The sequence below is a fragment of the Eurosta solidaginis genome, chromosome 5, assembly GCF_040869045.1.
Source record: "Eurosta solidaginis isolate ZX-2024a chromosome 5, ASM4086904v1, whole genome shotgun sequence".
Lineage (NCBI taxonomy): Eukaryota > Metazoa > Arthropoda > Insecta > Diptera > Tephritidae > Eurosta > Eurosta solidaginis.
This window is the reverse complement of record NC_090323.1, coordinates 240171936-240185174: the sequence shown is the minus strand read 5'-3', so window position 1 is coordinate 240185174 and position 13239 is coordinate 240171936. Positions and strand designations below refer to the sequence as shown.

Here is a 13239-nt window from a genome sequence, read left to right as displayed (position 1 = left end):
GCTGAGTCAGTTGTGATAAATAGTAGACGCGCATAGAATACATCGAATTAGTGCAGAGGGTGAAACATGGACACATATTTCAGTTACGTCTGAGTATAATGCGTATTGAAATTTTTTAGTACTAATTTTATGCGTAGCAATTTCAGAGGTGTATTTAAAGTTTATCGCTTAGCAGTCCATATAAAGTTTAAGTGTAAACGTATAAAGACTTGAAAAAAAAACACAGCTTAAATTTCATGCCCATTATACTCAGATGTAACTGAAATATGTGTCTGTGATTCACACTCTACACTAATTCTATGTATTCTATGCGTGTCCACTATTCATCGCAACTTATTCAGCTATATGTTATACACAGACGGGTTGTGTCTCCGCTTTTTTTTTTAGTGCAGAGGGTGAAACATGGACACATATTTCAGTTACGGCTGAGTATACTGCGTATTGAAATTTTTTAGTACTAATTTTATGCGTAGCAATTTCAGAGGTGTATTTAAAGTTTGTCGCTTAGCAGTCCCTATAAAGTTTAAGTGTAAACGTATATAGACTTGAAAAAAACACAGCATAAATTTCATACGCATTATACTCAGATGTAACTGAAATATGTGTCTGTGATTCACACTCTACACTAATTATATGTATTCTATGCGTGTCCACTATTCATCGCAACTGATTCAGCTATATGTTATACACAGACATACAACGAGGGTTGGGTCTCCGCTTTTCGGTACACCCTGTGCTGTAGCAAGTTGTCTCCTAAGCATTATCTAAGCGAGGATAGGCGTTTTTTTACGCACACGGATATTGTTCACTTGGACGGCAATTACCCTAGCGGGTCCCGGTTCCGCCCTAACTTCAAAATATGTCAAGTGGGTTTTCCCTGTATTTCTTGACATTATGGGCCAATCAAGCGTGCTATTCAGGGCCCGTATTACATTTTACGATTAGTGTCCGAAACTCATTTTTTAAATCCAATAGCTCTGAGATGGTGGATCGGTTTAATAACACATTTGAACCAGCGCCAATAATACTCGTTTGATCCATGACATATTATAATTTTTAGAAATAGTTTAACAGTTCCATAGTGCGTTTGAGTGAAAGTGGTTTTCATTCACTGATCGTAAAATGTAATACGGGCCCATATCCCAAGATTTTTTTCCTATTGTAAGCCAAACTTTACAAATAAAAATAAAAAAATTTCGCAAGCGTTTTCTTATAATGTAGATGGATGCCGCACTTTACCCTAAAAAGCAAGTTTGATGTTGAGGCCGAACGGCGACCCGCTACGCTTATTTTGACACCGGAGGTGGCTTCAAAATACTGATTTGGGGATCAAAATTACAGCCACAAGAAAAATTTATATTTTTTGCAAATATCTCTTGACAGAATTAAACATGTATAAACAGATGTCGACTGCTAATATATGTATGTAGGTACGTTCAAAAATGTCAGTAGAGGATTCAAAAGACGCCTCTTGGACCTCTTAACTTCTATCAATATATGCTCACAAAAACGCAAAAAAAATGACCAGAGCCGCTCCAAAATCGGGGTTAGTATTCATTTCTCGTGGAGAGCAGCTTTCTGAACTGGCGACCTTCGGCCGCGCTTAAATAAAATGACACTGGTTTGGTCAGTCGAATAAAATAATTTTCTGCCTAGATGTGTGTGTGTACAACAAAATCACAAAAATTACAACAAATTCAAATATTCCTCTGCTACACAAGAACAACACCCCTTGAAAGAGTTACAGCCTCACCTGTTGTTGTCGTAGCGATAGGGACACTCACCGAAGACCCTGGGGAGTGTTATCGATGTTGAAGGTCCTTTTCCGGATGCAGATCCGGTACGTTCCGGTAACAAGCACCAATAGGGAACTAGCCCGACCATCTCGCGAAGGATTGATAAGGCCACAGGGAACCTTCTAAGCCATGCCGTTCCCCTACCCCCTAGATCCCTCAGGAGTTCGGGGTCGCCAGAGCCTCGGATGTTAACAAAACAGGATTCGCCACGGGTAGGCGAGGTTGACAATTGGGTTGGACAAGCTATATATTGCGCTACCCAACCCTTTGTATCAATTTGGTATTTTAGTCTCTTCTTACGACAGGCATACCTGCCGGGGTATATTCTAAGCCCCATAAGCCCCTGGGGTCTGAAATGAGCATGTGTTGCGATAATATAAAACATGTTTGCAAGCTTCAAACTGAAATGTCACGCAAATATTTGAAATCGAGTTAGCTTTTTATGCATTAAATTTCGATTGCTCTGAGGCGAAAGTTTAAACAAACGTTCACAGTAGTAAACAGCCTCAATCAACTGTTAAATCGTTGTTCAATTACTTAAATCATTTCTTCAGTAGTATTTTTCGAACATTTTTGATACCGAATTAAAAAAACTTTTAATGTAATTGTTGTAATTTTAAAGTACACAGGAAAAAAATAATGTGTACAAAGTGATTTTGCGTGGATTAAGTTTTGATTGCGACCCATTAGCGGACCGGCTAGGGTAATTTTTTATAAGTCGAAAGCCGCCAATGCAGAAAATTATTCTGCACAAAAATACTACTGACCACACTCCCGGTTACGGAGTGGTCCGGGGTCACTGTTTGGTTTTTCGTAAATTTCTTTTGATAGACGCATAACCCTTTTTTCCGTTTCGGATTAACTAATAACTAGATTTTTAAAATGAGTATTCAGGAAATTCACAAGGTCTTTTATTGTATTATAGAGTATATTTTTAATCACTACCCTTGTGAACACTACAATGAGTTGTACGTTGTATCTAAATACATCTGTAAGAGGCAACAGCAAAAGGCATTGAAAAAACTTAATTTATGTAACCGCTTACATTTTTGATGATACTTACTGTTTTTTCGTTGTTTTTTTTTACATTTTTTTTACTAAAGTTCTTTGAAATTTTAAAAATTAGTTAATTTTTTAAAAAAAACTTTGCACAACAAAGCACACACGACAGGTTTAAAATCATACGACACACACTGGATATCAGACCTTGTGAACTGCCTATTTAATATGTACTCTGATTCTTCACTTGTAGGAATTCAGAATGGAGTTAACATTTTTTGGTTGAAGTTTGGAACAGCGGTCGACTGCTAATAAGAGTCCAAAAATACCGGGAGAACCAGACGCGTATTGACTTCGACAACAATAATCCCGGTATCGGAGTGGTCGGGGTCATTTTTCATTGTTGTCGAAGTCAATACGCGTCTTTTTTGACAAATCTCTCGATATTGTTGGACGCGTATTAGCGGTCGACCTCTGTTCTAGACGTTTACCTTTATATCCTCTTTCCAACAATCACAATATGTATTAATATAATAATCTTAATCATTCTGTTCTAGTCAGTTCGTTGGAGTGGTCATGCAGCGTCATCCTCGGCTCAACTACAATTTGACGGGCTTTTTTAGTTGAGCTGAAAATTTAGAAAGGTCTCAAGGTTGGCTTTGTGCTTCCTTCTGGCGTTTTGACGGAGTTAGGAGTCTGGATGGTGTCTTTGCACTCCTAACAGGAATCAGTGTTACAAATAACTTTTGAAATACATACATATCACTTATTTTGTGCCTGGCGTGGTGCCATTTAAAAACCTAATTACTATTGATTTTGTGCATGGCATGGTGCCTTTTAAAAACCCATAAAACATTTACATTCCGAGAAATAGCGGAACTTAAATATTGAATAACGGGTGAACATGTGGAATGAAACGACAATATTGAAAGACCATTTTGATTCTGTACCTGGCGCTGTGGTCATAGAACCCAACCATTAATCTCAAATCTCAAAAAAAAAAACATCTTCAAAATGTATAGAAAGTAATTTTCTAATACCCGCCAAGTTGGTACATTACAAATAAATATCAACCTTATTATTTCAATCATCTTTAACTCATGCCAAAACGCGTCTTATTACGTCCTATTCCGACATTTGTGGACGTGTATTAGCGATTGGTGACTGTTATTATTACTTGCTACTAATTTTTTTAGAGGAAAAAGTGTACAGGGGAGCCCTTGTAGAAAGAAAAAAGAAAAGGGAACGTCAAAAATTCCTGAGTAAAGGGCTAATTAAAGCTGGAGTCATTGGTGCCGTATGTCGTATCGCTGTATCCGTATCCCTAACGTAATCAGCTGTTTATCGTTACGACGGTAAACCAAAACCCAATTGGTTGGCTACGATACGGTTACGACTTTAGCGGCACCAATAATCGATTGCATTGATTCTCATAAGGTTGGTCGAATCAGCTGTTAAAAGGTTACCGATACGGTTACCGATAAAGCACCAATGTCTCCAGCTTTAACCTCCTTAACCCTAACGCCATAGTCGTAACCATATCTCCAATGTGATCGATTAGTGGTGCCTTAACCTAAAAATCGTGAAAATTTCATAAAAATGAAGAAAACGCCATAAATTACAAACATATTCCACAAAAAATAAGTATCTTAGTCATAACGTATTCAAAACAATTAATAAAATCTACAAAAAGTTAAATTCAGCAACTCAAATATTTTTAGGTTATGGATATGGCGAGAAACCAAAAACCAATTGGTTGGCTATGATATGGTTATGGCGTTAGCGTTATGGTATGGCACCATTAATCGATTACATTGATTTGCATAAGGTAGGTTCGATCAGCTGTTTTATCTGATCATGGTTATAAGTGAAAATTAATTGGCCCTTAAATCTTTCACAGTACGAAGTCATGGGCATTTGGGATCCACTAAACGTTGGTAATAGTAGCCGTGTTTTTAACACGCGCGTATACGTTTCGTTTGCGCGTGTTAAAAAACGCCTATCTTCGCTTAGATAATGCTTAGGAGACCCATCTAGCGGCTGTGGTAAACAACTAGCTACAGCAACAGGGTGTAGCGAAAAGCGGAGACGCAACGCTCTGATGGCCATAGGGTATAACATATAGCTGAATCAGTTGCGATGAATTGTGGACACACATATAATACATAGAATTAGTGTACAGGGTGAAACAAAGACACATATTTCAGTTACATCTGAGTATAATGCGTATTGAAATTTGGTAGGACAAAATTTATGCGCAGCAATTTCAGAGGTGTATTTATAGTTTGTCTCTTAGCAGTCAATATAAAGTTTAAGCGTAAACGGATATACGCGTGTTAAAAAACACGGCTAGTATAAAACTTTGTCACAATCCCCTAAATACAACACTGCATGCTACTGTCTGGAACGATATTTCTTGAATTGATTTTCTCCCATTACAATCTAGTTGGTCTCTTTCTAGCATAATGTAAATAGGTCCATGATTTAGTAAATGTATGTATAACCATTTCACACAGCATTCTGACTTATACTGTTTTTTTTTATATTTAGTATCAAACCTATTAATTTTAATCACTGCTACAAACACAACTTCATACTTGTTCATCCATTTATATATATTTTTAAAGTTCACTACAAGTAACTTAAAAAAATTGGATAAAACGTTTTATCTTGATGCTGAATTATGTGCTGCTTGTCTCGTTTAACCACACTAAAGATATCGGGTTGGCTTTTTCGTTGTCAAGTTCAACAGTTTCAAAACTAGAGATGAAAGACTTAACAACGATGAACACCTTAGGGTGAGGCTAGATCACAACCGATTCATACAATTGAAAGATCTTTCCCGTACTCATTCTAAAGTCCGTTTTTTTCAGTAGTTGGTTAAGTTTTTGGACTTTGTTCTTTTCTATGAAAAAAACTTGTTCATAATTACCGATTATCGAAGAAAAATTTATATGGCAAGTCTAGTTACATAACTAACGATTTGCAGTTAATTAAGAATATGAAGATAACCAGGTCTAACGCAACCTCATACATGATTAGTTTGCACGTATTTGACATGAAAAGTAGCCAACTTTTGTTGAAAGCAAGACATAAGAAATCAACACTTGCTTTGGCTAAGGTTGTTTTCAAATGTTTGCTAGTAAAATTTTTTGTCCCACTTGTTGGCACTTTTCTAACATTTAACAGTTAAAAACTGCAATTTAACAAATGAATAGGACACAAAATGTGATAGCTTTTGTGAAGTTTTTCAGCCACAAAAAAAAAAAACAAAAAATGGAAGGCAACTGTATGGTATGGCGGTGGAAGTGTGATGGTTTTGGGCCTACTTTTCTGCCTCTGGTGTTGGCAAAATAACTTTCTTTGATGGAACGATGCACAAAAATTTGGATTTAACCTTACAAAAAGACAATTTGTTGCAAAGTACCCCTAATTTATGTGTACGTGATCCATTTCGTAATAACAAAGACAAGGACCCTTAACACAAATTTGGGATTGTGCAGGCATGGGAAATATGGAACTGTCCACACCTCATGAATCCACTTCCACAATCTCTCGCTTTAAATGTCATTGAAAATTTGTTGTCAATTTAAAAACTACTCTTGTCGAGGAAAGGCATAAGATACCACGCAAATCAGCTCAAAAACTAAATGAATCTATGGAAAATCATCTCGAAGATGTTATTTAACAAAAAGGCGTTAACTAAATAACAAAGTAATATTTTCTAAGGCAGGGCGAAGTGCCCTTAGTTTTTGATATAATTTCAGTTTTTATTAAATAATTAGCACTTGTTTAAATAAAAGCATATTTTTATTAAAATTGTGCATTTGAATTTTTTTGACATCGTCACTAGATTCCTTTCTATATAGCTCAACAATTTTGTTCTGTAGCTGCATGAAATAAGATATGAACTACTGAATATGAAAATCTTAATTGTGAATCAGACATAATTGTTCCAAACTATCGATAGTACGGTTAGAACACAAATAAATGCGCAATCTTCTTGTGTACGCCTCGGCGATAATTTTGCGAGTGACGAAGCAATTTTGAAATCGCGAATGCGCAATCTATGTATGTGATTGTGGATAGAAGGTGCAGCATGGGACGGCTGATTAAAGTGTGTGCACACTAAGCGACGAAACAAGAAGCGACACGTTCCACAAAATATTCGCGGCATTTTGGCCTAGTTGGTCAACTTGGTCGTGTCGTGTCGTCCGACTGTCGCTACCCTTCAAAAAACGCGATTACTCCATAAATAATGTAAGGAATACTCCTTTGGGAGTAAAGGAGTATTCCAAAACTAATCTGTATTCATACAAAATATGGGCTCCAATTAACATTGCGATGTCCTAAGAGAGTAGTAGGTGATCCCACTCTCGCTTTGTTTGTGAGTATTCCATAGAGTACATACGTGAGAGTACTTTCCAAAGTACTTTCACTGTAGTACTCCATGGAGCACCCGCAGAGGATCATATGCCAAAGTACTAAAGAGGAATTGTGTCGGAAAAAATATCGGAGTGAATTTAATTTAAAATGAAGGTAAATGAAGAAAGCAATACAACTTTTATATTTTTTACTACGAATATTCTTATGTTATTTAGCATTTGCGTGAATAAAGAAACTAATATTTCTCTATACTATAGTATGTATACATAAAACCAGTTCGCGGTTGCATTTTATCAGAGTTGCCATAGTAAAATTTTATTATCAGTTATTTGTATGCAATATTTTACTTTTGGCAACTCTGTTCGATCGTCATCGTGTCGTGATCACAGTCGCTAAAAAACGAGCAATGATCGGCTGATGGTGGTCCGCAAACGCATTGCAAAGGAGTATTATTAGAGTACTCCAACATGAAAAAAATGGAACACGTAATCCAACAATTTTTGCAGGGTATATGTACATGATTCCATAAGAATACATGCAAAGAATATGTTGTCGCTACGTGTCGCGTCGCTTAGGTGCACGCCTTTTTATACATATTTTATTTGATTTATACATGGCGGAACGATACAAGGTGGCAGCATAGTGACATACCTTCAAAATAAATACAATTTCCATGTACCATGGTTCAATTATATGGTTGGCTCATCTCATCAGCTGATTTTATTGATTTCATTGCATGGCCGAAGGGATTGTCAAAAGGAGATGGCGAACTCAAAATGAAACCAAAACATTGGTAACATTTTCTTACACATACAAAAACTGCTAAGTTTTATGTTTCCATTCCATATAATTCGCACCAACACCAATACACAGATTTTGACAATTTGAACAGACATATTTTGTTGCTTTACAGATGACCCAACCATATAATTGAACCATGCCATGTACTTTGTTTTTGTAAATTCGATGGACAAATGTCAAAATCGTATCGTAGAATTATCGATTGCTTTGTGCATCCCTAGGACCGAGTCCCTACTAATCGAAAGCTACAAAATGAGTTTACGTAAATACATAAAATTTTTTATTCAAAAACATGTAAGTATCCTTGTTGAATCTTTGAGAACATTTATAACCCAATAAATTGACATGGAATTAGAAAACATGGCAGATTGTTACGTCAACTTATTCCACTGCCGCAGCAAATGGACCACAACTACAAGTTCGCGGTACCATGAAGAATATGGAAAAATCCATAGCTTCAAAAGGGTAACCATAATATGATACGTTCAAAATTAAATTTATATCAGCTAACATACTTCTCCAGATTTTTGCGATCGCAGAAATCTTATAGTCCTGGGTCTAATATTGTGGAAGCAGTACATGCAATTTGTGACAATCTGAAGATACCCAAGTCCATTGGATACAAACTTAAAAATTTGGAAGAAAAGTTCAGAATTTTGGACGCATGTTACAAGAATTTTCAGCATAGTGTACCAAACTCTCAAGTACACGAAATGCAAAGTATTGGTAACGTACACACATCAATCATCATTATGATCAACACAAAATTTTCCTAAAAACATCTTTATTCTTAGATGATGTAGTCCAATTTTACGAAACTCCCGTCAACACTACAACGCCATATGATGCGCTGAAGACCATGGATCTACCTGAAAATTTGCATATACAGTATGACTATTTGCGTTACCATCCAGACACAGATACAAAGTTCAAGGGACAAACTGCTTTTCCCAAAAGTTCTACACTTGTAACCGGACTTAAATATCGTGGCAAATATGAAGGGCATGAAGCAAAACGTTCGTGGCCATAATATAGGTTATTGTAGATTTTTAATTATAATATCATATTGAAGTACAGTAAGGGTCATATTAAAGAAACGTTCGTGGCCATAATATGGGTCTTTACGTTTTAATATGAATACATATCATTTGTATATTTTTTTGTAATTAATATGTCCATGTTGATAGTTTGAAACGGTATTAAAATTTCATATAGTTCTCAACAGTAGCAACCAAATTTGAATCCATTAAAGACTCAAGAGCTTTCTGAACGCGTGTATCTTTTAAGAGCTCCATTACGCGATAGTCAGTTCTGACCGCATCCAAAGTAGGATACATCAGCTTATAATGAGTTTCGGCTATAGATGGTTTATTCATAATGTCAAGTATTTTTTTTTGCAATTCAATTTCAGGATCGGGTACTTTTGTTGCTATATCCGCGGCATCGCCCAGTTCAATGTTTACCTGCAATTCGCGACGTTCTTGTAGATATTTTATTATTCTATCATATTGAAGTACAGTAAGGGTCATATTATCAGCCAACGAATTAAGTAGTGTTTGTATTGCACGAGGATGACGAAAATTTTCATTTGCTATTGGCAGTGGTTTGGGCACAACAACTGGCACAGTTGGAACAAATGCTGCTTTTTGAGCGGCATCGCAAGCTAACTTTTGACGAAAATCTGTAGCAATCAATTTGATAGCATCCTCGACCGGCATATTTCGATGCTCTGCGGGCTGACCATATAAAATATTAACAGTTATGCTATTGTGCTCTTCGTGTTGCGGTGTCACTAATATAGCATACAAACAACCGCGTGTAGAGATATTTACTAGCACTTTGCCAAGTGGCACATCCTCATTAGGGAAAAGTACATCCACCCTAAGGTTTATATCCTTTAGGCGCTGTTCAATGTACTCAGCATATTTTCTATAAAAAAATTATATACAAGTTAAAAGGATTGCAATACATTCTTCCTCTCATATTCCTAAGTACAACTGGCGTTTTTAAACTTCGGTCGTCGGATTTCATTCAATATTTGATGTGAGCGGTAGAACGTAGGGAGTTGACTTTGATAGCTCCTCAAACACAGAATTAGAAAATGGGTAGGTTATACATAAGGGTCCAGAAGGTAGTGGTTGGGGTGGTGAACCACCATCCCCACCCACTGGAGGCTTATAGTTTTCCCACAACTTAATATTATACTTACTAAAAAAATGTACTAAAATACAGTGAAGTTTTCAAAAAAGCTACAGGTAAAATTTTGTACCTCCGATTTTTTTACCTTTGTGAAATAAATGCAATTATATAAAAAAAAAGAAAAAGCGCTGTTGGCCAAAATTTGGAATAAAAAATCGAGAGATTTTTGTACCGAGTGTAGTTATATATAAATTAATTGTGAAAGAGCAGATGAAAAGTGATAGTTATATCATAGTACTTAAACAACAAAATACTAATAAATTTTTAATACCAACTAAAAATCACGGATTATTTCTCAATGGGAAATTCCTTGAGAACCTTAAGAAAAATTTCAAAGGTCAAAGCTCTTTGGTTTTCGATTGGAACGAAATCGACCCTTGATGTATACCCAACCCTCTAATATCGCTTTTTAAACGGCTCTTAAGGCATCACAGCCATTTTTAACAGGAAGCAATGCGGGTACACGGACGTTTTACAATAGTCAACGCCAATTATAATCAGGAATCTACATGGAATGATAACATTAAGAAACTTACGTATTCCGGCGATCAATAACTATAATTTCACAATCATTATAATCTGGATTCGGATTATTGGATCCGCCAGTATCTCCACCAAATTGAGTATTGTTTACATTTGTGCCACCAGCTTGATCCTGTTTATTTTGCTTGGCTTGCTTCGAAGCGGCATTTCTTACAGTTACTGTATTCCCTTTAAAAATAGATCGATTAAGTGCAGAAGCTACTTTGTTTGCAATTTCCTCATTCTCAAATTGCACGAAGCCAAAATTTTTTTGCACCAATGATCCCAAAACTTTTCCATAGGGCAGACATATACTTTCCAATTCCTCGCGGGTGCACGTAGGAAGATTTCCTACGAAAATTCTACTCTTTGCCAAGTTAGGATCGCGTATAATCTTTAAATTTGGGTTTTGCTTATTCTCATTTTCAGCCATAGTGACAAGCCGGTCCAATAATTAATTTTTTTGGTTGCTTTAAAAGTAGAGATGTAATAAATATATGGCCAGAGATCAACAATTTCACAGTTAATCGATTACCATATCCATGTATGTCGCTTAAGGCTTACTTACATTCGACATAAAGGTTATCCATACGCACCTAATTGCCCCGTCACTCAAACAGTTTTTCATCTTGATGCGTTTAAAGCAATCTTACCAGCCAACCTAATAAAACCGCACTGCTTTTTTTTAGCGCACGCAAACCATTGTGAATGATGACAAAGTGTGATCTCTTCTGCATAAACGTCAAAATTCCAAAGTGATTGGATCACCTGATTCGTATTTGACTATTGCTGTCTCATTCTGTATCTCTTTCTATCACCCGCTGAAGATAGGCGCCGCCATATTGAACAGCCTGTCGAAACGCTGAAAAGTAGCCATATTGAACAGCCTGTCAGGCAGTTGACAGATAAGAGATCACACTTTGTCATCATTCACAATGACGCAAACAACCGGTGTTTTTTGCCCTAACCCAAATAAGCATGCGTTGCGACAATGTAAAGCATGTGTGTAAACGTCAAATCTAAATGTCAGAAGAACAAAACTTGGAAATCGAGTTAGGTTTTCACGCAGAAAATTCAATTTGGGTTGCTCCCATACAAGTTGTATGTGCATGAGAAATTTTTGACAGAAAATCACTTGCGTGCGTTTATATTAGGTTGGCTTGTTATGCACGGTGATTGGATTGGGCGTACTTTTATGGATAATGGCAGATCGAGCAACACTGGCCCCATGAAAACTAGGAAACTTCCCACTTTTGTTACTAGCAAAGCATAAGAAGAAGAATTCGTCGACATTTCCTTTGGCTTAGGGTGCTTTCACATTTTCTAACATTTTTTACAGTAAAAAAGGGAATATTTTGAATAGTGTACCACGATTTTCCAACAAAAATCACAAAATTATCATACGGATTTCTAACATTTTTTTCAGTAAAAAAACGGGAATATTTTGAATAGTGTACCACGATTTTCCAACAAAAATTACAAAATTATCATCCGAAAGTCTAGGAAACTCCTCGTTTATGAAAAAAAGCTTTTCAATTCCAAAATTTGGTAATATTACAACATAAGTTTTGCACCCGAAAATAGCGTCGAACTTGTCGAAAGTGATACCCAATGACACGAATTTTCGTCAAAGATTTAGTATCCATAAGCGGGAATTATATTTTTTTTAATTGTTTTAAAGTTATTCGCGAAAAACCGGTTGGTACTATTGTCGCTTTTTTCGTTGTTCCCGTCTTTTGGTACACGACATGTGCCATCCGAATTTCAGGTGCGGAACTTAAGTTGCAATGTTACAAAATTTTTAAATTTATTTTTTTTATTTATTTTTTATTTATTTATTTAAAGTCGACGCAAACACAAAGCGGTCGACTAATTATTGTAATAGACAGATATATATGTAAAATACAGAGCCATTCTTAAAATTAAAAAAATTCAAAAAAGGTACATAGAAAATTTGTATGTTATAAACATTTGACATCGCATTGTATAAGAAAAAATAAAATTAAAATATCAGGCTAAACATAAGAGTATAGCAGTATGTAAAGCAGCAAACGAACATTCAAAGCCAATGCAGTTATACAAATCATTGTACCGCGAGCACCAATGGCGCAGGGGACTGTTTCTAGCAAAATTTTGCCGGCATAGAGGTAAATGAAAAGGCACAAAATGCCTGGACGCCCTAGCAGGAACCGCAAAATTTAGTTGACTGATTAGGTCAGGGGAGTCAATCACACCAATGATGAGCTTGTGAATGAACATAACGCCAAGTAATACTCTACGATTCTCTAGAGATGGCAAATTAATTAGAAGAAGTCTATTCCTGTATGGTGGAAGATGAGTACTTGATTCCCAGTTGAGACCTCGTAATGCAAAAATTAAAAACCGTCTCTGGACCGACTCAATCCGATCAACATGGATTTGATAGATCGGAGACCAGACACATGAACAGTACTCGAGAATAGGACGTACCAGCGAGGTATAAAGGATCTTTGTGAAATAAGGGTCATCAAACTCTTTAGCCCAACGTTTGATAAAA

At 36.3% G+C, this 13239-nt stretch overlaps 3 protein-coding genes across 5 annotated transcripts in view; 1 reads left to right on the top strand and 2 right to left on the bottom strand.

Moving 5' to 3' along the window:
* The window catches only part of skd (mediator complex subunit skuld), a 122397-nt gene extending 116858 nt beyond the window's left edge, over nt 1-5539 (bottom strand). For 2 of the 3 annotated variants that reach the window (XM_067789079.1, XM_067789086.1), the window contains exon 1: nt 5354-5539. The gene's annotated coding sequence lies outside the window, so the exon portion shown is untranslated. The remainder of the gene's footprint in view (nt 1-5353) is intronic. The other variant, XM_067789087.1, reaches the window with a different exon arrangement.
* Nucleotides 5540-8158: 2619 nt separating this feature from the next.
* Nucleotides 8159-9209, top strand: mRpL50 (mitochondrial ribosomal protein L50). The gene is made up of 4 exons (XM_067789064.1): nt 8159-8276; nt 8338-8447; nt 8506-8708; nt 8777-9209. Exons 1-4 carry the CDS (start codon nt 8235-8237, stop codon nt 9010-9012), a joined length of 591 nt encoding a protein of 196 aa, XP_067645165.1. The 5' UTR covers nt 8159-8234; the 3' UTR covers nt 9013-9209.
* Nucleotides 9015-11205, bottom strand: Neos (Neosin). The gene is made up of 2 exons (XM_067789063.1): nt 10718-11205; nt 9015-9911 (listed from the first exon to the last, which is right to left on the bottom strand). Exons 1-2 carry the CDS (start codon nt 11134-11136, stop codon nt 9182-9184), a joined length of 1149 nt encoding a protein of 382 aa, XP_067645164.1. The 5' UTR covers nt 11137-11205; the 3' UTR covers nt 9015-9181.
* Between the last annotated feature and the right edge of the window lie 2034 nt (nt 11206-13239).